Source organism: Pogoniulus pusillus, chromosome Z, assembly GCF_015220805.1.
Source record: "Pogoniulus pusillus isolate bPogPus1 chromosome Z, bPogPus1.pri, whole genome shotgun sequence".
NCBI classification, from domain to species: Eukaryota; Metazoa; Chordata; class Aves; order Piciformes; family Lybiidae; genus Pogoniulus; species Pogoniulus pusillus.
Window position 1 is genome coordinate 33,099,353 of NC_087309.1, and position 25,532 is coordinate 33,124,884.

General features: G+C 41.8%; 1 protein-coding gene across 1 annotated transcript in view; it reads right to left on the minus strand.

Annotated features, from left to right (window-relative positions):
• Positions 1–20,810, minus strand: part of EDIL3 (EGF like repeats and discoidin domains 3) — a 374,122-nt gene extending 353,312 nt beyond the window's left edge. The window contains exon 1 of the mRNA XM_064140587.1: positions 20,432–20,810. Within this exon, the coding sequence (XP_063996657.1) occupies positions 20,432–20,498 (67 nt within the window). The 5' untranslated portion in view covers positions 20,499–20,810. The remainder of the gene's footprint in view (positions 1–20,431) is intronic.
• Positions 20,811–25,532: the final 4,722 nt, after the last annotated feature.

The following is a 25,532-nucleotide window of genomic DNA, read 5'->3' on the forward strand; positions in this document are numbered from 1 at the left end:
CCCCTAATTACTCCCATCAGATCAGAGTAATTACAGAGCATACCAAATCAAGGCATGTGGATTTCCTATCCTTGGAAACCTGTGCAAAGATGCCATGGTAACATAGAGAGTCAAAGAGGTCTCAGACCTCAGCTCGGTATGCATAAAGCTTGTGCATGTGCTTGAGTCTAGTAGGGTGGAAATTCCCCACATGTCTTGTTTTAGGGAAGATACTCTTTCTTGCATACCCATTTGTTTTGAATTAAAACATGCACTAGATATTAGGACTATAATGAATTTTGTTTCTTCTCCAAGACCTTTGGAACAGATACATCATTTCACAGAATCACAGAAACATTCAGGTTGGAAAAGACCCTCAGGATCACCAAGCCAAACTCTGCAAGGTTCGTCCTAAACTATATCCCTGAGCACCACATCCAAACAACCTCTAAACATACCCAAGGTTGGTGACTCAACCACCTTCCTGGAAAGCCCACTCCAATGCCTGACTACTCTTTCCATGACAGAATGTTACCTGATGTCCAATTTAAACCTACCCAGTCACAGCTTGAGGCTATGCCCTCTTATACTATCACTAATTACCTCTGATAAGAGACCAGCAGCAGTCTCTCCACAATGCCCTTTGAGGTAGCTGTAGATAGCAATGAGGTCTGTTCTCCAGACTTCTCTTTTTCAAACCAAACAGGCCCCTGCTCCTGCAGTCTCTCTGTGTAAGATTTATTCTCCAGGCCCTTCACCCCTTCATCAGCTTCGTTGCCTTCCTCTGTACTCGCTCCAGCACCTCCACATCCCTCTTCTGTTGAGGTGCCCCAAACTGAACACAATACTTGAGGTGTGACCTCACCAGAGCCACAAGGGGACAATCACCTTCCTACTGCTGCGGGACACAGCATTTCCAATACCATCCAGGATGCCACTGGCTTCTTTGCCACCTTGGCACACTGCTTGCTCGTATTCAGCTGCTTATCAATTAGAACCCCTGTTGTGGAGGGCCTGTAGGCCCGAAAATAGGCTTGTTTATGCCTTGCCCTGCCTGGACATGTTTTTCTGTCTAAACCAGAGGTAAACACATTAAATGAGCACAAAGGGGCACAACAGGCCTGGTGCCATAAAGTCTGGTCTGCCAGGAACCCTGGTTGTAAACATGTTGTGTAAGCCCCCACACACCCAGCTCGTGTCTCCCTGGTGTAAGCCCATGTGATCCCCATATTTGGGAAAGTCCAGGCAACTGGCATTTGCCTATTATGGTAAGGTTTGGCTGACTGCCAACCTGACTGGTCATTCTAATGGTCAAAGGGATCATTAATCTCGGCCCACATTCAATAAATAGGGGTACACAGGTAAACAACATGCTCAGATCCTCATGCTCTGACCCACTTGCAGCGCCGACTCCCCCTGCATAGCCTGGACTCCGTACATTGATTGCCTGCCTGTGTACCTTACTTGCAGATCTCACTTGAGCCTGCCTATATATATATATGTGGAGCCTATAGTCTCCTGGCCAGCCATGCACATCTGCACGCCACTGTGTTATCAGGACCAGATCCTGTATTGCCTGCCTTTACCTACAGATCTCATATTCCCAGCATCCGTGTACACCTTACATGCCCTCTGCCTATCACTGCCTGGTAAGAGCCATGGCTACTGAGTTAACCAGGAAGCAGACTCTGGATTGTCTGCACAGGATCGGCCTACTAGCTGCGTGAGAATCGTGCTTAGACAGTATGACACCCTACTCCTGTGCCTGAGATCCTGCCTGCCTAAGAATCCCTGGACAGAGCATCCAGAAGAAGCTAGCAGCACAAAGGCAGAGACTGCATCCTTCGCCAGGAGAAGCAGGTCAGAGACTGTCATCTCCCCAGAAGCTGGGAAGATTCATCCTTTCCCCTGAAGACGGAGGATTCCAGCCTCAAAGTCCACAGGGAAAGTTCCCCTGAAGTCTGGACAGTAGGCATAGGCTGTGACATAGCCCAGGAGGGTGATTGATTATTAATAAGAGTTGTGAGTAATGACTTTGATGCCTCTGTAATATAAGTTGTCTCTGCCATAGAGCAGAATCAGTTTCCAGCTCACTCTGCTGGGCAAATAGCATATAGACCCCAAACAGTATTTGCTGTGGGGAAAAATCCTTTCTCTGTTTATAGTTTGAATGTTTGCTAGTTATTAATAAGTTGTTCTGTAGATATTTATCCTATAATGTTTTCATGACCGTGTAGAACCATTTTAATATTAAATACAGTGGTTGGGGGTGGTGAGAGTTCAGAATATTGAATTTAATAAATATATATTTTTATATAACATTATCTCCCACCAATTAATTTTTCCCCTCTGCCAAAATTGGCGTAGGTACCAGAATACCCCTCTGCAACAACCCCCTTATTCAATCTTCCATTTCACTCTTTCTGCACTCTAGCAGTGTGGTTACCACAGCGTGTTCTACCAAACCCTGTCAATTAGAATCAGTTGGATATGTTCCACTAAGTTTTAGAAACTTTGTTAGTGAAAAAAAAAATCCCTTTTCATAGAATCATAGAATCAACCAGGTTGGAAGAGACCTCCAAGGTCATCCAGTCCAACCTATCACAAACACTTGTTCTGTGTAATTGCACCTTATGGGCAGATAGCAGAGCTCTTTTTGATGCACCTGGATTTCTGGACAGAAAAATGTTTGAATAAAGAAAAATAAAGATTTGAGCCTTAATCATCAGTTTCTCTGAGAAGCACACTAACAAGTGTCTTCCCTATGAGTCTTCAGTGACCTTGATTTCCTGTCAGTATGAGAAGGATCCTGAATTATAATAGCTTACATGAAATAAAAATAATATTGCAATACTGACCACTATTACTTTGCTTGCAACTTGATTCTAAAAAGGGTGAGAGAGAGGTACTAGGCTGGCTGATGTTCTGCCAATTTTTATCCTTAATTATACCCCTAAGACACAGCCTTTCCTATCCACTAGCACAGCTAATCATCCCAAATTCTCATCTGCTTGAGTTTATAATAATTTGTCATCTTTCACTCATGCTTTCAGAAACGGAACAGTGACTTTCCAAATGTTACTGCAGAGGTTTATACAAGCCTTTTGCTTTAACTAGATCATTACTGTCCTTTCATAGCTCCATTTTCTCACCCTTTCCCATCATGTCCAACATATGTCACTGCTCTGTGTTTTCAAAGCTCTTTGAAGGAGTAACTCTTAATGTATCATTTCATAGTAACAAGAAGTCCAGCTAAATCTTCCACATACTTGGAAATTCATCCCAAGTTGCCCTTTAGCTTTGGAAAGACATTTTTTGCAAAGTTCAGCAAAGTTGTCTTTTATCTTCTGCACAACCATTCTTAAAACTTTCCTTTTTGCACCATTTGCTGACCTTTGGTTACCCCAGAAGATCGCAAGCACTAAAGCAACTTCAACCACCACAGTCTCTCAATTCATTAGGTTCCATCTGTGTTCAAGTAGCATTTTCTTTTATCCTGAGGCTGCAAGGCTTGGGGATTCTTTTTCCCCCCAGTATGATTTCCTACATACAATGTCATGGCTCCAGTCAGTATGTCCCTAGATGCTGTGAGAACGAATTGGATAGATTTACACAATCATGGTCCTCAAAAGACTTGCCATGAAACTGATTCAGTGGCCACAGTAACTCAGTATGCTTTGTTAGAAAAAGAAGGAAATGTACTGCTCACCCCAACTATGACTCTTAACATCTGCAAGGCAATTTCATGCTCTAGATCAGAAATTAGAAGAGCAGTAACAGGATGCTTGCATAAATGGACATCAAGCCAAAACAAAATACCTTATTCTTGCAGCCAAGTTACTAAGCAGCAGTAACAGAAATCAGCAACTGTCCTGCTGCATCTAAGCTTTCGGCACACTCTATGCCACCAGTGCCACATCAGCAGCACTGTTACTATTCCAGGATCCTAGTGAAAAAGTTAAACTAAAAAACATGCCCTTAAACTGGGGCTCTCACATTGCAGTACATTTGGCTGGGAGACAATGCTTGTGTAAGCATCAGGGGAAAATAGAGGAATCCTAATATAAACCCTAAATGTAATCCTCAGTTGATGACTTCTGTGATAAAAAGTGAAGTGTTTACATCTCAGGATACATTTTCCAGAATCTGTAGCGTTGCAAGGTATTGAATTCTGTTGAATGCTCAATTTTTAATGAAGGTAATCAAAAGCAACAAAAGCTGTCCAGGTTATTCAACTGACATGTCTTTTTTTTTTTTTTCCAAGTAAAAGAAACATTTAATACCAAACTAAGATATACAGCTCATGATCAAAGCTCAGTAATCATGACCTCTTAATTCACGTGTATTTTTACTTCTCTTCCTATGTGGATTACCGTATACTGATTAGCTATGTTTACCCATAACTTTTATTAACAAACTAGTGCAGGGTACATTCATTTTACTGGCTAATTTGTTTGAAACTAATTTCTTGAGGCAGAGCCCAGTGAACTGAAGCATCTATAGTTTTTTGTGGAAAATATAGCAGCACTTCTCATTAGTTTTAAAGATCAGATGCTTTATTACACAAAATACCTAATTTCTTATCTCAGCCAAGAATCAGGGAGGTTTTAAATTAGATAATTAATTATTAGAAAATATCTGTTCTTCCCCCAGAGTGTAACCAAAATGAATCATCAATTCAGTTCACTTTAATTTCTTCCCCTAACACTCATATCAGCAGAGTTGTTAAACTCTTTGCACGATCACTGAATCTTAAATCTACAAATCTCCTCATCTCAGTGGGAGGTTCTTGTCTGAGATATCTTGTGCCAAATCCAGATTGTATTTTAAAATGCAGACTCATGACTTCATCCCAAAATGTTTGAAAACCAGGATTTTCTGTCACAATCTGAAAATTAGACATTTCTATTATTCCCATGTCACGGAGATAAAATGTTCAAGAATCGATACATATTACTACCCTTTTTTTTTTTCTTTTCATTTTTTATTTCATAAGTAAACATAAAGGGAAGTTAACAATGAAAGTAAATCTCTTGATTTGGGGTTTTTACACATAACTGCTAAATACTAAACTGCAAAATAAACAAAAAAAAAAAAAGGACTGAAAAGCCACAGCTTGTTTAATTTTACTTAGTCTACTAATGATGAGGTTCCCTCATCATAGAAGGTTCTATCCACAGACTGTTTGGAGGTGGTCCACTAGAACTCCCACGTCCCATGCAACACAAGACTTGGGCTGTTAGCTTTATAGTGTACATTCAACTGTCATCATCTCATTTTCATCTCCCTGATGGCATGCAGTGCAGTTGGCAGGCAAGACCATCACTGTCTCCACTCTGAGCATCTCCACAGCCTGAGGCTGGGGCAGCAGTATCATCCCTCAAGGTTTCTGAGGTATCGGGCCCGGTCCCTACCACAGGCAGTCTCTTTTGTCAGATAAACATAAATAAATCATGTTCCCCCAAGATTAAACAGCCACCTCCAACACCTGGATTTGAAGGACAGTGATCATTTTTCTAGTATATAAACTCGGCTGGTTTATTGCAAAACTATGATTTCACCTTTCAGTATTAAAAAAAGTTCATAGATGAACTTTCAATACAAAATTCAGAAAAAAAAAATTTGAAAAAGTTTTAGACCAGTCTCCAGTAAGCTGTAATGCAGCTCTTTCCTGAAGGTTCTCTGAAACCATAAAAAAACTAAATTATCATAGAATCACAGAATGTCAGGGGATGGAAGGGACAACAAAAGATCATCTGGTCCAGCCCCTCTGCCAGGACAGGATCATCTGGAGCAGCTCACACTGGAATGCATCTAGACAGTTCTTGAATATCTCCAGAGAGGGAGACTCCACAACCTCCCTGGGCAGCTGGTTCCAGTGCTCTGTCATCCTCACAGGGAAAAAATTCTTCCTCAGGTTCACATGGAACCTCCTATGCCTCAACTTCCACTCTTTGCCCCTTGTCCTGTCACTGAGCATCACTGAGAAGAGGCTGTCTCCATCCTCCCAGCACTCACCTCTTACATATTTATAAACATTAATCAGGTTATCCCTTAGTCTTCTCCTCTCCAAGGTAAAAAGCCCCAGCTCCCAGTCTCTCCTCATAAGGAAGATGTTCAAACTCTTTAATCATTTTTGTGGCTCTGCACTGGACTCTCTCAAGCAGCAACCTGGGCTTCTTGAGCTGCAGGGCCCAAAACTGGACACAATACTCCAGATGAGGCCTCATCAGGGCAGAATAGAGGGGAACGAGAACCTCCCTCAACCTTCTAACCACAGCCCTTCTAATACACCCTAGAATGGCACTGGCCTTCCTTGCCAAAAGAGAACACTGCTGGCTTCTGGCCATCCTTCCATCCTCCAGGACTCCCAAGTCCCTCTGCCCTTCACTGCTGTCCAGCAGGTTAGTCCCCAACCTATGCTGATACATGGGATTGTTCTTTCCCAGGTGCAGAACTCTACAATTGTCTCTGTTAAGCTTCATTAAATTTCTCCCTGTCCAACCCTCCAGCCTGTCTAAGTCTCTCTAAATGGCAGCACAAGCCACTCCACTCAGCTTGGTGTTGTCAGCAAACTTGTTGACAGTGCACTCTATGCCCTCATTCAGGTCATTAATGAATACACAGAATAATACTGGCCCCAGTACTGACTTCTGGGGAACTCCACTAGTTACAGGCCTCCATCTAGACCCTGTCCCATTGACCACAACACTCTGACTTCTTTCCTTTAACCAGTTCACAATCTACCTCACTACTCCATCACCCAGACCACACCTGCTCAGTTTAGCTATGAGGATGCTGTGGGAGACAGTGTCATATGCTTTACTGAAATCAAGGTAAAGCACATCTACTGCTCTTCCATAATCTATCCACCTGGTTACATCCTCATAGAAGATTATCAGGTTGGTCAAATGTGACTTCCCCTTTGTAAAACCATTCTGACTGCTCCCAGTGACCTTGTCCTTGATATAGCAAAGCACAGCACTGAGGATAAGCCACTCCATTATCTTTCTGGGAAGAGAGGTTTACCAGTCTATAGTTACTTGGGTCCTCCTTTTTACCATTTTTGAAGATTGGAATGATATTTTCCCTCTTCCAATCCCCAGGCACCCTATAAAGTATGTTTATAATAACAGAAAAGAAAATAATTAAGATTTAGTTACTCATTTTGGACATGAAGTGGCAGCTTGCAATATAGATAGTAGTTCTGGCTAACTTGCAGACTTTAATCCAGCAGAAGCTTTGGTGTCAAGTTATTTTGTTGTACTCACAAGATGTTTGTTATTAAAATCAAGACAATCCACAAAATCCATAGTCCTGAAAGAGTTAAATCTGAAGAGCAACCTGCTTTTGACATCAAATTTGGGGTAACATCTACTGGTTCCCTTGGTCTTTGAACCATCAACTGAAAGACCAAAAATCTAGAAGTTCAAGACAGTTAACATTATGAATGTGATAAGAAAAGAAGAAAAAGGGGTAAAATAATAGTCTAGAGAAACAGTGAGTTAAGGTACAATATAATATAAATCTTAAACCTGAAAACCACCTTCAAATAACACTGTTTGTGACACAGCCTTTTATCTGTGTTTTCTGCCCTGAGTGCACTATGCCTCCAGCTGGCTCTACTTTTTGGCCATTATGGCTTCTAACTGCTAATTTTCAGAACTATTAGAAAGCTTTCAATTATATGGAGAGTTTCAGGGAAAAAAAAACCCCAACTCCATATAAAACATTTGTGCAAAGGAAGAATGTAGGACTTCACAAAACCCTCAAACTTTAAGAAACAACAAATCCAGCCAAAGAGATGAGAATTACACCACTTTTAACAAAGAGACACAGCTAAATAAATAAACCTCCTCTTCACTCTTCCAGGCAACACTGCATGTAGTCTAAAATCTGAAGGTAGTTAGAGATAAATAAACTAGATCACTACACAGATACTAAGGATAAATACAGTCATTTCTAATGCAGGCAAATCTCTCAAGAAATTTTATTTATTTATTTATTTGTGTATTTATTTATAATCCTAAGATAGATGTACTGAATGCAGAAGGCTGCTTTGTCTTCAAATGGCACCATCACTCTTCACGTTTTGGTGAATATTGCAGAACATAGATACTACCTAAAGTTCTGTCCAGTGTTAGTACTTAGCAGTATGTTAGAAAAAAGCCAACAGCTATACACAAAATTGCAGAATAGTACAGTAATGACCCATCCTCCCCAGCTAATACATTCTTCTTACAATTAATTTAATTGCCAGTTAAAACCAGACTAACCATGACAGGCTCATGTAGTGACTCATCCATGCTGCTCCAAGAACAACACTGGCAAATATACCACAAATCCTATACAGATACAATTCCTTCCAAGTCCTTATTTCCATCAGACAGATCTAATATACCTTAAAGAGGGTTAAGGCTAAAGAATCTATTTTCACCTAGACAGCAATAGGAAGTACCTAACACAGGAATGACCCTTCTCCTTCATAAGTCAGTAGAGGAGTGATGTCCTCTTGTGACCTTCAGGCTGCTCTCCAAAGCTAAAACTCTGGGCAAAGCCTATGTGACCAAACAGCAGAGGTGATCCAGAGTTATTCCACTGCTTAGGGAGGATATGATCCAAAGTAAGTATTCTATTTTTAGACTGCATCAACTTAGAACTACCTTCCATAAACCCAGTTTCAGCAGATACACACTACCGCTTGTAATCTACTAGAACAGTAATTTCATGTGTTTGATGTTGTTGTCTTTCAAAGAACAGATGTTGTATGTCTAAAATATTCAGTAATTTTACTGCTGTATCTTAACAGGAAAATGTACCACAGCAAATCTATACCCTTTCAGAAGCTGCCTTTTCTACAGAAAATCTGTTCTGAAATCCTATTTTAAAGGCTTTTAAAAATTATTCCAACTGTTACAAAATACATACACCATGCTGTAAACAGACTGGGCATTTGTAATTTGAATTGTAAAAGCCTCTAAAACTTCATTTTGAAAAAGAAAAATAAATGAGAATCTCTTACATGCACAGTAATAAAGTGAAAACACAGAGTAACATTAACTGAGAGTTCTCTTGAAGCTGCAATTTCAGATGATTACCTGTTTGCAAGATCCCTGCAATTCTTTGGGTAAATATTACCAGTATATTAAGACTTCGCACACACAATTGAAATCTATATGCAAGCATCTGCAATGCTTGTAATGCAGAAGCTTGCACTACAGGAGACCTAACACCACAGTTTTAAGCAGGCCTAAGTCATCAGACCTCATTATTTCTCTTAAAGTTAGATGCCTTTCTATATGACGTATCGACCTTTCTTTTCACACTTCAGGGATGCTCTGTATCATCTGGAAGGTACACAGACTTCAAGAAGCAGCAAAGGGAATAAAAAGAACTTGATGTGAGACAAGAGACAAAAGATTGCTATGAAAGATGATAGCACAAGACTTCATGATTGCCTGCCAAACTAGAATATTTATAGGGTAAAAGAGTAGCTTCCTAAATCTCCAAAAACATAAAAGATGGAACCTTCATGTATGTCTTACTGCAATTCTTCAGCTCCCTGAAAACAGTGTTGCTCTAGAGGAAAAGCCCCAGCTCAGAAAAAAATATAATTAAATCAAAATGATCTTTATTCCAGTGAAGTTGTGTTATAGTTCTAGAATATTTTGTCTTCCATTCTCGACCTTAAAAGGAGATTTCTAGTTGTGATTTAAAATTCTGTGCAGATTTTTCTCCAGCAGATTTTTCCCCAAGTATAATGCTATAACCACAATTCATTGCTGGAAAAGAAACCAGCATACTTTTTTGAATTACTTATTGCTGTTTACAGAAAATAAAACAAACAAACAAAGAAGAACCCCACACCAACCCAAAACTTGTATCTCAAAAGCCAAGCAGCAGGCTAGTAGATCAAAACTAGTCAATCATTTGTCTCAAAGCCTATGAAGAGGTATAGCTCCAGTAGGGCCAACCTGTGAAATTGTGCTGATGGGACAGTGCCATTCAGCAGGTCACAACACGTTTAGATCAGTCTGCTTATTTGCTGAAGGACTGATCCATGTCCAGCTGAATCAGGGTGTCAGATTCAGTACATACACATACATATGGAGTTCTTCTGAAAATAAATAAATAAACATTTTGAGGTTTTAATTTTCAATTTTCCTCTTTCCTCCTGAAACAACTAAAGCATGTAGTGATTTTACTAATTCATCTTGACTTCTTTCTTCCTGCTCAGCCTTCATAGGATCATAGAACCAGCCATGTTGGAAGAGACCTCCAAGGTCATCCACTCCAACCTATCACCCAGCCCTGACCAATCAATCAGACCATGGCACTAAGTGCCTCATCCAGTATTTTCTTCAACACCTCCAGAGACGGCATCTCCATCTCCTCCCTGGGCAGCCCATTCCAATGGCAAATCACTCTCTCTCTCAAGAACATCCTCCTAACATCCAGCCTAGACCTCCCCTGGCACAACTTGAGACTGTGTCCCCTTGTTCTGTTGCTGGTTGCCTGGGAGAAGAAACCAAACCTCACCTGGCTACAGCCTCCCTTCAGGTAGTTGTAGACAGCAATGAGGTCACCTCTGAGCCTGATTTTCTCCAGGCTAAACAACCCCAGCTCCCTCAGCCTCTCCTCATAGGGCTGTGTTCCAGGCCTCTCACCAGCTTCGTCACCCTCCTCTGGACACTTTCCAGTGTCTCAACACCTCTCTTGAATTAAGGAGCCCAGAACTGGACAGAGTACTCAAAATGTGGCCTGATTAGTGTTGAGTACAGGAGAAGAATAACCTCCTTTGTTCTACTGGCCACACTGTTCCTGATACACTCCCACTTCTGTCCACAACTCTATTTAAGTCAACTTCCTGCTCTTTCTTTCTTGCTTCTGCCTTCATCATGTGGCATGTTGCTGCTCCTGCTCCTGTTAACTATGTGGTCAACCTAAACATGTGGCCAGACCTCCTACCTTGTGTTCAGGCCGTCATCCAAGAACAATCCATTTCAATCCAGACAATCCACTACCATCCAAGCTGGTTTTGTATATGTATCTGTATATATTCTTTTATATCTCTGCAACCTTCTTTTCTCTCAAATATCTTTTGTATTTGTTAAAATTACCTTCTAATTTCCAAACCAGTGCAAGTTTGTTCTTCTGTTGCTTCACCCCTTTTACTCTTCTGCCTAATTTCTCTGTATGGGGAGAAGGGGAGAGGGGAGATGTCCTAAATTCTGTTCCGTTAGAGGACTGTGGGCTCCAGGAAAACTTAAATGGCAACACTACTGAGAGTACATAGGAAGCTCCTGAGCCTTGCCTACTTTGCATGGCCAAGGAGCAATCTTTATACACAAGACAAATATTTGGCACAAAACAATTAAGGAAGAAAAACACTGTAATCTATCCTCATCAAAATAACCTACCAGGACAGTTTAGTTAATCAACACTTGATTGGTCCCAGGATGGCAAGGCAGCATGCAAATACTGAGAGCTGGGAGATGGCAGGAGAAATGCAGAGTCTGCTCCTCTGTCTACAGCCATGCCAAAGCAATGCAGACACGAAAACAATGCATACTCATGGTTTTGATTTCTGTACCCCATTTTCATAGTAGGTGATATTTAACTATTCAGATGGCAGGGAGAAATGGAGCATTTTGTACTTCTGGGTAGGTTGGGGCAGTGAGTGAGCTTGTCTCTGTACTCAGCGTGGTTTAATTTCACCTGTTTGGCACTGCAAAACAGACCTGGGACACCCACTCATGGAGTGCTAGCAAACATCTGATGGAGTAGGTCTAGAAACTTATTTCTTTGCAAAACATGCATGCCACAGAGAAAACTATCTGTAACTTCCTTGTGAAGAAATCAGGTCAGGACGAAACTGGTGTCCAACAACCCTGTGCCACCTGCCTCTTCCACTGGCCCTTCCTTGCACTAACACTGGGGCTTGCCTTATCCTGCTCTAAGTCACCCCAGCATGTTAACCTACCAGCAAACTAACATGGAATGTATTTTTCAGCATAAGACTAGTGCTGAAATCAAGGAAAAGTTAGTGCCAAACAGCAATCAGATGGGCTTGGCCACACTGTCAGATCTCACACAGCAAAATTGCTTGTCTCAGCTGATGTTTAGCAGCAACAAGCCATGATGACTTTGGAAGTTTCCTACACATTAGACTATTGTTTCAACCCTCCTGTGGCCAAGAGATTCTGACCTACAGATGAGAGCTGCACCTATTACTACTTCACTTTTTCTCACACTCAGCATTTTAAATGCATATTAGCACATAATTATTCAACTATACTGAAAGACACTGAGGCATACTAGACTAATAACTGTTCTTGCTGTGTAAAGCAATATAGATGCAGTCTTAATATTAAGCCAATGTATAAAGTCAACCACTTTGTCCTCTAGCTGATTACAGGGTTCTTGCTCAGTGCATTGATTTTGCTTCCTTTGACATATTTCATGAAAGAAGAGACATACCTCTAAGACTGCATTGCCAGGTAGATCTAATACTGCTTGAATTACCATTTTTTGTTTTTCTTTGGTAATTCACCACGGCTTTAATAATAAGTTGAACCACAACACACAAATCTGGAGAAGAGTTTGAGGTTAAGTAAAACTGCCACTACAGAAAGGAACCAGATTGTAGTACCTGATCTGGTGTGAGGTGTCCTTGCCCACGGCAGGAGGGTTGGAACTAAATGATCTTTGAGGTCCCTTCCAGATGTTACAATTCTGTCATTCTACATGTAGGCATGCAAGAGTACAAAACTGCATAATTTCTTATAGAAGTTTCTAAATGAAAACATGTACTTGAAAATGTACACCAGGTTAAAGAAAAACCTGATGAAGAAAGTCAGGAAGTTAATATAGAATGAGCTTGGTCATACCCAGTAAAATGAAAGGTATTATTAAAGATGTTGATCATTATCTTGAAAGGCTATCTATGAATGATACATCATTTTGTATAACGTCAGATGGTAAGCCATGAAAAAGAAAGAAATCAGAAAAAAAATCTTTAAAGAAATATATATGAGGCTTACCACAGAAGAGAACTAAGTCATTTTTGCTACTTCTCATGACAACAGTACATAATTTCTCCATCCACACTATACACTATCCACGGTTTAATCTAATCTCCCCTTAAAATTGTTCAAATAAATAGACATTCTGTGGTTTTAAAACAGTTCTGGGATAGTATCTGAAAGCAATCAGCTACAAGGTCTTAGTTTTTAACCTAGAAAAGCCCTTGCACAGCAATCCTCTGCAATTCCTCACACAAGTAAGGAATCTGACAGATTCTGTAGCAAATAATATTTTCTCTATCTCTATTTCAAAAACTCAAGCTGCAAAGTGTAGGAGTTTAAAAAAAAAAAAAAAAAAAAAAGTGAGTCTCAGAGCACAGGCCACCGTCTGCAAATATAATAATTTAGTAGAAAAACAAAACCTGGTGAACAGATTAAAGCAGTATGGTCTATGGAATTGTAACAGAGAATAATCTGAGAGCAGGCCTGGATTAAAAGGATTGTTTGTGTGCAGTGACATCCAGCAGCGATAGAGGCTGCCATACATGAGGGAGAGGTGGACTGAAAGATGTACATGGTAAAAATAAAATAAATCATACATTTTCTGTTTTCCATTGTGTCACAGCAGCGCATGGTGCATATGTCTTATCAAAATCCTCTGTTGTAGAAACCTAAGACACGGGTAATCAGATGGCAGAAATTACTGGTATTTACATGCTGCTGTCACAGCTCTCTGTGATTATACAGGTTGACACAGCATCTTGACAATGATAAGAAAAAAAGCAGGTTTTGTATAAATGTTGTCAGCCTTCCTGCATAGAAGCACAGCAAATAAATTACTTCAGCTAAAAATTTGCAATCATCTCTTTCAGGTTTTTTTTTTGTGTGCGCGTTACTGCAAGAATACTCAGAGACACAAAGAGAAAGCCCTTTATGCCTAAACTGTAGCCTTAGCCTATAGTAAGGCCACAATCTGGCTATGAAAAAATGCCTTGTGCTATTTAAAACTGAGAACAAGGTAAAAATTAGTTGCAGGGAAAGTGGGACAGGAAGAAGGGCAGAAAGTTATTTGCAAAACACTAAAATGTCCTGCTCTATATTAAAACAAACAAATAAACAAACAAAAAACCACTCAAATTATAACTTTCAGATTCAAATTCACAGTCAGTTTAAACACATGATATCCATGTCACAGATGGGCAACACAAACACTGGAGTAGGACAAGGAAGACTGATTACTTGTTGAACTCCTGCACATGCAGAATTGCAACAGATAAAGTAGTTTTGGTTGACAAATTTCCCAATAGCTTTAATCAAGAGTCATTACTTGATGCAGACACTGCATGCTGGACAGGTTACACCTCTGGATCTTCCCCTGTTCTCCCATGCACCACCTGGCACGAAAGGCAACAGACAGGAAAAACCCACATTGAACATCTCACCTCCTCCAGTAAAGGTCCTGACTCTTGTCCCTCTTGCCTGTGGCTGGCCTCCAATGTCATATATGACTCATGAAACTGAGGCAGTCAAACATCTTTTGCTCACACGTTTAGTTTTGTTTCTCCTGCCTGTGCTTTGTGAAAGAGTAGCAGATCTTCTTCACCTTCTTATCCATATGCTGCTCCTCCCTGCTGTCGTCTGCATACTTGAGTTTACTGCTTTAAATATTGTAGTTAAACCCCTAAGTTCTACGACTGAAAACTTGATGTTCTGCTGCCACAAGTGGTAGGATTGTCCTTTTCAATGACATAGACAAATGACCATTATTTTGTATTTTCAAACAAATTCAACAAAATCTTATAGTCATAAAAGGTCTTTATTTGTCACCTTATTAAAAAATTTGGAGGAAGTGGAGTGAATCAGCTTCAAGAAACAGTCTTAGAATTTCATTGCTTTTGCTGAAAATAACAATTTGACTTGAAATACATAGCTCTGCATCTCAAGTTCCCAGGAGGATGAAGTCTTATCTAACATTACTCAACTTTTAAGAAGTATCTGACTAGATGTGTGGCATATAAATGAATGGAACTCCTATGTACACTGTCTGAAGTGTGGATGCACCCACAGTATACTATGTGTGTGTGTATATATATATAGATAGATATATTCACCATATAGCACATAAATTAATTTGTTTTCATGTGTGTTTCATCTGATAACCCATTCACTCACACACAACATACAATAATTACTAGCTAGATTAGCTAGAGACTGTCATTAGACAATCATGGTCTGTTTCATTTCTCAGCTTTTAAAACTTAAAATAGAAGAACACCCCCACTGTGATGAAAGGTAGCACATCTTGCTGATTAAAGAGAAAAAACCCCACACAAACAGAAAAGAGGAAAACCCCACAAGTATATTCCCACAGCCCCATGACTGAGATTTGATAAAATGCTAAACCATTAAAAGAAATGCATAAATTCTCTATCTCTGAATTTCTGGGACACCTGCTGCAGGCACCGCCCCTGCTTTCAGTGACATCCAGCATCCAGGTCCACAATAGTTGCTACTGTTTCCAACAGATCCGTGCTTTGGCCCTGCAACTGAAGTGGCGACTTGCTCTAGTGGTAGGTGTCCCTGCCTATGTAAGGGGTTTGGAACTGGATGATCTTTGATTTCGCTTCCAACCTAAACCATTCTATGATTCTAAAAGCTGCATTAGCTCCTGTGCTGTTAGAAAATTAGCTATAGTTTACTGTTACTACACACAGTGAGTGGCTGTCCCTCTAACACAAGATCTAAGTTTCCTATAAAGAAGGACCTATCATCACTTATTCCTGAATTTAGGCTGATGTTGGCTTTTCTCTGCATTCTCTCTTCACCTTATTTAAAAGAAAACTGTGTGTAGATTCTCCAATATAAGATAGCATTTTTTTGAGCTTTATAAGTTTGCAGACATTAAGACTCTTAAAGCCCTTACTTGGTTTTGAACCTTTTACCTCATATTTTCTTTCTTAATGTATTATCTGACAAAGAGAATTTAAATTCATATTTTCACCACGATCCTGTTTCAAAAGCTGAAATAAAGTAATACTGTTTTGGCATTCAACTCATATCCTTTCAAAATTAAGGCAGTTTAGCTCCAAGTATGCTACAAAGAAGCCAAACATTATTTGTACTACAACGCTGACCATCCTTTAAGATTTCAGAAATACTGGATCTGTGGCTTACATAAGTCTGAAATGTGTCAAAACCTAAAAAATGTGAAACAGTAACATGCTGTCTGCTATGTGACTCACAGTAAGTTAGAGAATAACAGATTTATTTCTGACTCTTGACTTTTATTAAATGCCACTTTTCCAGATATCCTTACTTACAGTGAAGGGCTATCAGGCTGAGTTTGTCGCTGCTGCTGTATGGATATGTGCTGCATAAACAGTTAATTCATGGCATAAAAAACAACCTCTTAATAAAAAGTGATTGTCTTTTGAAATATTTTTCAAAGTGGACCATTTCCTTGATTTTTTTTAACTGGATGGTAACTGGAAAAATGCAGAGGAGGGAACATAAGACAGGACCTCTTTTCAGTGTGCTACCATTGATACACAACCTCGCATGAAGCATATCCTTTGAAGTACAAAGGGTAAAGACATAAAGGACAGAGAAAGAGGAAACTGGACACAAAAAACCGCAACTAATAGCACTAGGACTCTTAATTCCACTTACAATACTGCATGGCTTGACACCAAATTGTGTCCTAGGATGACCAGACACGTACAGGACGCAATGGTATATCTGCTATATGCTTCTGGAGGTTATATGAGCAGTCATGGAAAATCAATTTGAATACAAATGTAATTTGTTAAAAGAACAGTACAAATCGTTATGCAGGGTCACACTGTCAGCCATCTGTACAGAAGCAGATGCTGTCCAAAGATACAGAGCCATTCAGTAAAACAGAGGAATCTTGGTCTTTAAAAGTCTCTGTGATCTTTCCAGTCTTTTGGTATAATTACATGAGAACAAAGCCACAGTTTACCTCTCTTGCTTCTCAGCACTTTTACTCCTTGCAGCGCCTTGCAGCTGCAGAAAGAGGCTTTATAGACACTTTTAAGCCTCAGAGAAACTGCAGATTCCCACTGTAATGGAGAAAAAGTAATATCTTTGAAACAGATTTTTCAAAGTTCCAAAATATTTATCCAAGGCTGACAAGACACAGTCATAAAGAACTGGATTTGCCTGGTTTTAGCAATGTCAATATCATTTTTAGGCAAACATACATGAAAAATTACTAACAAACTAAGCAAAAAAAAGCATGATACAATCTAAGGACAATCACAATAAAGAAAACTCAAAATAGTAAATCTTCAGGAGAACCTGTGGCAAAGATTCAGCATATAGACAGGGAGTATACCAATCTGCTATGCACTTACAGTACCATTACCGTAGCTGATCAGATTCTCCATTCCATAAAGTAAATGTGGGGGCTAAAGCAGCAACCAGCTTTAAATTAAGTTTTCAGGATTTTTGATCCTAACCTTCATGGTCTGATCTGAAAGGTATTGGCTCATTTGTTCCTAAAAAATTACACAGTGGGACTCAGGAACCTGTATTCTGAACTATGAGATGTGCTACATTTATTCCACCTGAAATAATCTCTTGTAGTCACTTCTGTAGTCACAGTCTGTCCACTACACAGTAGACTATCAGACTGGTTCACCTTCCAATTTGACTGAGGAACAGCCACAACAGTAAACGTTGTATTACAGTTGTTTTCAATTATGCACAGAAGGACAGTCCTTATTAAAAATACACCTACATCTTTCCTGTAATCTGAGGGGTAGAAGTCATTGCACCCTTACAGCATAGTTTCATCATATACGTGCCTATAAACACATCTCTGAAGATCAGGCTCCTATTACAGTGAATGAGATTGCAAACTGTTATCAGACTGACCACTAGGAAGAAAATTTCAGTCTTCCATTGGGATAACTTTTTTTTTCTTCATCATCATCATCATTGTCATCATCATCATCATCATCACAATCATCATCTCCCTATCTCAGTCATTCTCCATCTTTTCTATTTGTTTGTTTGTTTTTAAAGAAAATGAGTGCTGATACACTATACATGTGTTCTGCATGCAAAAAGAAAAATAGGGGTTTAAGATATGATGAATAAAGAGGATTTACATCTCCATCATCAAGTTTCAGACCTCCAGTGAAAAAAAAATAATCAGTACTTTTACTTGGAACACAGGTCAGTGACGAGTCATATGACTTAACATTCATCTGCAGCTGGAATTTATCCCTAAAGAAGACTGGGAAGAACTGGTCACGGAATGGATGGCAATACCATGGGTTTTCGTTATACACCCTTATGTAAAGGGACTTATCAGCAAGCAGCATTGAAACATGGCACAGAAACTTTTTTACTGTTTAAAATCTGCTCTCTAAAGAGTTTTAAGTTAGCTGCAGTGCTTACAGTCATCATAACTTCGAGAGGATCTATTAAAAGTAAACATTATGACAGCAAGCAAAATTAACCCAGTATATCAGACCTGTCAAGCAGCATTTTATTCTGTACCAGCGTTAGAAAGACAGAAAGAAAGAAAGGCTCAGTTTAATTTTCTTCCACTTCATTCTGAAAACCAAGGACAAACCTGAAGAATAACAGCTTAAGCAATTAGAGGGCAAACAGCACAGCCACCACCCCCCCTCCCCCACCCCTTTCTATTTCATTGCGAAGTTCTCTCTTCTGAAGTTGCCCAAGAACACAGCAAGACCATGGACTTTAGTGAAAAAGATTGCTCAGGTGAGAGCTATGAGAAGTCCTACAGAACCTAATGCAGAGTATTTATGAAAAGTCCAAGCTTTGAGATAGATACAGCATCTTTTGCTTAAAAGATTTTTGGCTTAAACGGCAGATACAAGGACATACTGCATCAGCTATCACATGCTCCCTGAAACTGGATTTTGAGAAGCCACCATGCTAAATAATTGAACATCTAATAAAATATTCAATTTTACTGACACATTGGTTCCATTTTAAAATAAAAATCGTGGATAATGACAAGAACAGGTCTAAAAGTCAATGGAAATATTTCATTACTCATTAAGATAACAATTGTGCTACTAAGCTTCGAGAAAATGCAGCTCCGACCCCATGAGAATGCCCCCACTGAGAATGTCCCCACTCTGGGTACTGCACGGAGCCACAGAAAGAGCGCCGGCACAAGGGTATGTCTGAAGCTCGTAGTAGGCGAAAGGCTCAGGGGCGTGGGGGTAATGGGTAAACCGCAAATGGGACGGGGGCCGCTCACAGAGAACTGAGGGGGTGCAGAGGGAACCCACTGCAGCCCCTTTGCCACGAGCTGTGCCCCTTCCCCGACGGCTCTGCAGCTGCCTCGGTGGGGAGTGACGGGGAAGCACCGGGAACGGACGGGACGGGCGGCAGGTGAGCTCTCCCCCGGCAGCCCCAGACCCCTTTGCCTTCACAAATGCTGTTGCCGTGGAACAGGTCTTCCTCCTCCAGTATCATCCACGACGTTTAGCTCGTTGCAAGACAAGCTCCGAGAACTTTTTTAATGCGAGAAGAGAAAACCCATCTACCCTGTGCTACACGATTTTCTACATAATCCTCCAAGAACTCTGAAGTTTGGCTTTTTTGGGTTGGTTTTTGGTTTTGGTTTTGTTTTTTGTTTTGGTTTTTTTCCTCAGATGGGGGTGGGGTGTGTTTGGTGGTGTCTGGGGTTTTGGTGATTTTGCTTGTTTGTTGTTGGGTTTTTTTGGGGGTTTTTTTGCCTTTTTTTTTTTTTTTTTTTTTTTTTTTTTTTTTTTCTTTCGGTGAGGAGGGGAACGAGATACTGAGAAGGCGCCGTTGGTGTGTCAGATGGAGATGCCCTAGTTAGAGGGAGGGAGGAAAAGAGTAGCTTGACAAGGGCTGTTCACTGCTGCCGAGATGATGCTAAAGCTCCCGAACGTGTTTGCAAACTGTTCCGAGGATTGCTGGATCTCCGGTTCAGAGCTAGCAGCTTTCAAATTAAAATGAAGACCGGTGATTGGGGCGGGCCGGGGGGGGGAAGTGTGTGTGTTGGGGTGGGGGGGTGGGGAAGCGGGTGTAGAGAGGAAGGGAAAAGAGATGTGGACAGCTCTGCGGATATTATTAAATCTTCCCAGCCGCTCATCTGGATTACATTTAAGCTCTCACAGCTTTTCTTTCCCCCACTAATTAAGCGTAGTTTCAAAACAGAACATGCCTCAGGATGGATCTCTCGTCGACTTCTATTTAGAACGCAGAGATAAGTGTTTTTTATTATTATTAATAACAATAAAAGAAGGCGAGCCCAGACGGAGGCACCCGGCTGCCGGTCGCGCCTCTCGGCTCCCCAGCGCACTTCGTCTCTGACTTTCAGAGAGCTCCGCGCGCCCTCGAACCCCGGTCCCCTCCGGTCCCCACCGGTGCCCACTCCCCCGTCTCCTCACCTCGGGCGAGGCGCGGCGCCGCCAGGCTCCCGCAGAGCACCAGCCATGCCAGCACCGGGCGGCTCATGGTCCTCTCCTTCCGCGGCCGCGCCGCCTCTGCCGAAAGAAGCAGGAAAGCGGACGGGCGACTGGCGGCTGCCCCTTCGCCCGGCGAGGCGAGGTGGAGCAATGGGAAGCGAAGGTCTCTCCCGGTTCGGTGCGGCTCCCGCTGCCGCCGCCCTAGCAGCGGCTCGGAGGCTGCCCCGTCGCCCGCCGGCTCTGTGCGCCCGCCAGGTGCCGCCGCGCCTCCAGCATGGCCCGGCCACCCGCCTCCGTCCCGCCGCCGCCTCCTCCTCCTTTTCTTCCTCCTCCTCCTCCTGCGCGACCGCAGCCGCTCCGCCCTGCGCCCGCTCTCGCTCTGCGCCCCACAAGCAGCTCTTTCGGGGGGAGGCGCCGGCGGCAGGCGGTGCTGTTCGGCACACCCCAGCACCTGCTCCGCCCTCCCCCAGCCGCGCCTCCCCTGCCGCTGCGGAGGGAGATGCGGGGGCCGGAGGCGTCGGAGCGGGTAGCGGTGGTGTGAGATGAAGTACAGCGGCAAGGCGAGGCGGTGAGGGTTCTGACACAGCCTTGCCCCCAAAGGCCGCTCTCGTGCAGCCTCTGTCCCCCGGGTCCCGTTCGCGTGGGCAGCGGTGGTCTAGGGAGCGGGCTCAGGGCTGCACCCGTAGAGAGCCGCGATTAATCAGTGTGTTGCATTAACACAACAAATTAGAGGTTACGGAGTCTCAGTCTCTGGAGGCATTCGAAACCCGCCCGGACGTGTTCCTATGTGATTTACTCTAGTGACTCTGATCAGGCAAGGGCTTGAACTCGGTGATCTCCAGAGGTCTCTTACAACTCTTAACCGTTCTGTGATTTTGTGACTCTGTGGTTTAGTTCTCGGCCCTGTGAGTAGGTGCCCTCTTCTATTAGGCGATGGACACAGTTCACAGAAGTAATTTTACCCTCCACAAACTTTCATCTTGTAGGTGTTGTCTAAACCCTGTGTTCTGCTGAGCACTGCTTCGGCTGCCAACTTAAAATCCTCTCTGAACATCCAGATAAGGAGTTTACAAGAAATGTATAGTTCCGTTCTTCCACCGCTCACCCCACTCAGGATGTCACATTGCCTGTTACTAAAAGGAAATCAAAGCCAGACTGCAAGACATGGAACTTTTAAGTACCTCAAGGTCTCATGTCAGACCACTACTCACTTTTTTTTTTTTTTTTCCTCCTATCTGCATATATACAGCTACAAAGGTGAAGTAAGTACTAATTGCCCAAAGGGAGTCAAAATGCTCTTCAGATATTTTATATCTTTAATTTGCATCCCCTCTACATGCCCTCATAGTAAAAGAGTCCATATTAGTATTATATTAAACATTAATGCCATCGCTGAAATATGAAGAATGCACTGTGCAGCATTAGACCGTGGGCAGAAGCATATCTATAGATACAATCTCAGTGTCTAGGGTGGTTGTGTGACAAGGGGAGGCATCATGAAATTAAGTGTGGAAATGACCCGATAAATCATCTAATCTGTTGCCTACTTTGGCTAGCGTCTCACAGTAGTTTCCAGCATTTCATTCTGTAAGCCTTTTGTCGACCAATAAATGCCTGTAAGTGGCAGGGTGACAGCCCTTTCCTAAAGCCCCAATTTTACATCTGAGCTTGGAAGTAATCACATTTTTTCTGACATTGGAACTCTTTCAATTTCCACACCTTGCATTGTCAGGAAAGAATTAAAGGGATCAGGCTTTTTGCATTAGTTAATCTACGAAATTACCAGAAATAACATACTCTCAATAAAAAAGCACTTTACACCCAGAATCCGAGAGCATTTTCTACTCACACACAGAGTGCAGGTGCACACACCAAGCATGCACTTCACTCATCACAGAGGTGCAAGCTTCTCTGATGGCACTCAGCCGTTGGTGGTGGGGCACTGCAAAATCATCCAGCAGGTTAGGACGGATAAAAGAAATACCCCCTACACTAGTGAAGCTAGTGCTTGTAGAGAAAATATGTTAGCATGGGCTTCAGTCCAGCATATCTCTCTGGACATACAGTAGCTGGTAGCATTCACCGAAACTTTTGCTGTTTTGTGTGCTAGTGAAATTCACCTGGCAGTACTCGTGGGGGCTACAGTCATGCTTCCTTCTGCTGCACAGACATCCTCTGTGACTGCCTCACTACTTCTACAGCAACTTGGATTTTACACATCAGTTCTCTATGCCAGAGATCTCTTAAGAACTACTGTCTGGAAAGAAAAGACTTCTATTTCTCCTCGTGGGTTGTTTTATTATCAGTACAGAGATAGTGGAAATTTAGGAAGCCTTGACAAAGCTTCTGATACTAATGCACAGTTTCTCCACAACGGTGCTAATTTTACTGCTTATCTCTGTTTTACAACCAAGAATCCAGCTGTCATAATTACAAGGCAAGCTGCACTTCAGCTGCTGTGGCAGCCCAGCTTGCCGGCACCCCCAAGTGGTAGGCTTTCCTTTTTTTAATTTTTCTTGGGGGAATAATCCTGTAATGTAGTCCCTTTATTTCCCCAATTAGCATGAATCTACAGGGCCTAACTACGCTTGGTACTAGCAAGTCTTTTTCCATTGTGAGCCTGTGACTAGCAGCTGATTGAAATGACACAGAAATAGCTTCTTCAAAGAGAAGCATTGTTTATTCAGCCAAAAGGGGTGAAATAACAAAAGGTTTTTATGTTTCATTCTTACCTAAAGTGCAATGCCTTTTTGTTTTCAGATACTGAATAAGTTTTATTCAACAAAATCTATTTCCTCATCTCAGAGAAGTCAGGCTGTTCCTGCAGCTTTTTTGCTGCCCCTGTTTACCAAGATCCCCTTCAAATGCTGGTTTCCTCTGCTTGTTCCTCTCTGTTTCAGGAAGGCCCTGGTGTGGGAATGCTGGGGGAGTTCCCCTTCATCCAGTACCTCCCCTCTAGCCCAGTCTTTTTTTCTTAGCACAGAGAAGAAAGAGGAAAAAAAAATCCTGCTCCAGCTCTGTGGTGTGAAAATGGCTCCAGGGTACAGACTGTTTTTTCCTCCCAACTTCAATGTAGCATTATTTGCATCTTGGTTTTCTTAATATGGATTTTCTAATCTGTATAAGCCAAATGTATATGCCATGCTAGCATGAGCTTTTCTCAAGACTCTCTCTGTGACTGCACTATAGGCCTTCAACTCTTCAGTGCTACATCACCAGATTTGCCTCCAGGGTTGTGGTTGCATCATGTCATTGTACTCTTTGGCTGCGGTGATCATCCCCCTGACCTGACCTTCTCAGTGAAGAAGCTGACCTGGTGTCCTTCATTGTTTTCTAAAGTTCAGAAATGGTGGATTTTTCCATTTGTTGTATACATCTTTCTTGACACAACTGCTTTACCTGACTGTGAGAAAAACTGCCTAATGACTCTGCTACCATTTCTAAGTATTGTGGATGTGTAGACATTCTTTTCACATGGGAAAGCTCAGGACCCGAGACATCTTGAAGGCTGTCCTTCCCTTATCATCTTATCCATCTGCAAAATTTACTTCCCACAGCAAAGGCATTTGGCTGAAATATGGACAAGGTTGAAATGAAATGGCACAATCCATTTCAGGACAAGCTGATATTCTCACATATGATATGACTTTTAATATTTATATGCAACATATAAATATTACAGTATTATGTTCATATTTTGATGTTAATCTGTAATGTAAAATTCTCCTTTCTTTTCTGTGAATTCATCATATGCATAATGATCTGGAATTTAGCAATGAGGTGGTCTTGAGAGCTTCCAGGTATTAGTCCTTACTCATCTTCCTTTATCTGCCATTCCTTGCATGAAGAGAGGGCACAAAGATCACTTTTCATTTTCCAAATTGTTTCCAGATTTTAGGATAATTTCTGCTGAGCTTCAGGTGCCTTCAATGTAATATCCAAATATTTAGTTGGGGTACTTTTGATCACTCAGGGTCAAGAAGCCTTTTGCATTAATTTTTTTTCCATCTCCTTCCCTCTAAATAATCAGAATTGTTTACCAAGAACAATTCTGCTTCAAAGAATTACTAGATAAAGACCATGAGAACTACTGAAATCTGCAACATCCCATCTTTAGGCTGAGAATCTTTATTGATCCTCTGGAATGGAAGAGGCAGAGTAGAGAGACAGAGAAACTGATGCCTTTTAAAGGGAAAACACAATATTGTCAGTCTTTGATGCTGGGCAAGAGCTATTCCTTTCATTAGTACCATATCCTTCCTCATTTTTGTCTACGTAAAAGGCCATCGGTGTCCTGGAGTCCTGTATACCCCTAAATTCCTCTCCCTCTGTGGCTTGAATGGGAGAGGAAAAGCCGTCTGGTTCCCCCTCCCCCCCTCACTCCCCCCACCCCCCCCCCCGGCTTGCCCTGCAGGTGTGAAGAGGGTGAGCAAAGGCTTTTCCTTCCTGCATGAGGGGTGCCCCATGCAGTGCCTGCGCTGGAATTGGGCTAGGATTGGCTGCCTCCTTCGTGCCTAAGGAAGTGGTGACTCTGCTCTTTGTCTCGAGAGGGTATAAATATTGGGGGCTTCCCGCCTTTGGGGTTCCCTCCTTGGAGTTCATTCCCGCCTTGGAGTTCGTTACTGCCTGAACCTTCTTGCTTGCCTGAGACTTCGTTCCCCCCCCCCCCCGGCCTGGATATAGAAAGAGCTTCAAAGGACTGCTTCACCCATTGACACCTTTGTAAAAGCCTAACGACTCTTAACGACCCTCCTGCAGCTGCTGAAAGGGAACGAGAGGGACAGTCCGCAGAACGAAGTCAGCCTGATCGTGAGTTATTTTGGCTCAACTTTATTATTAAGTGGGAAATGCTATTAATTAATAGCTAAAGCCTTTTCCAACTTCTGACTTCCAAAATAGTCAGATTATCGATGACATTCTTGCAGATATTCTCAAACGAGCTGAATCTGGTAACTAAACTAAATTAATCTTTGTATATATAGTTTTGGGGGTGGGTTTTGGGAAAATAAAATAACTCTATTTTTGTATAAAAATTCCTGACTCGGCCACATTAATTCCCTGCCTCCACAACAGTCGGTAAAGA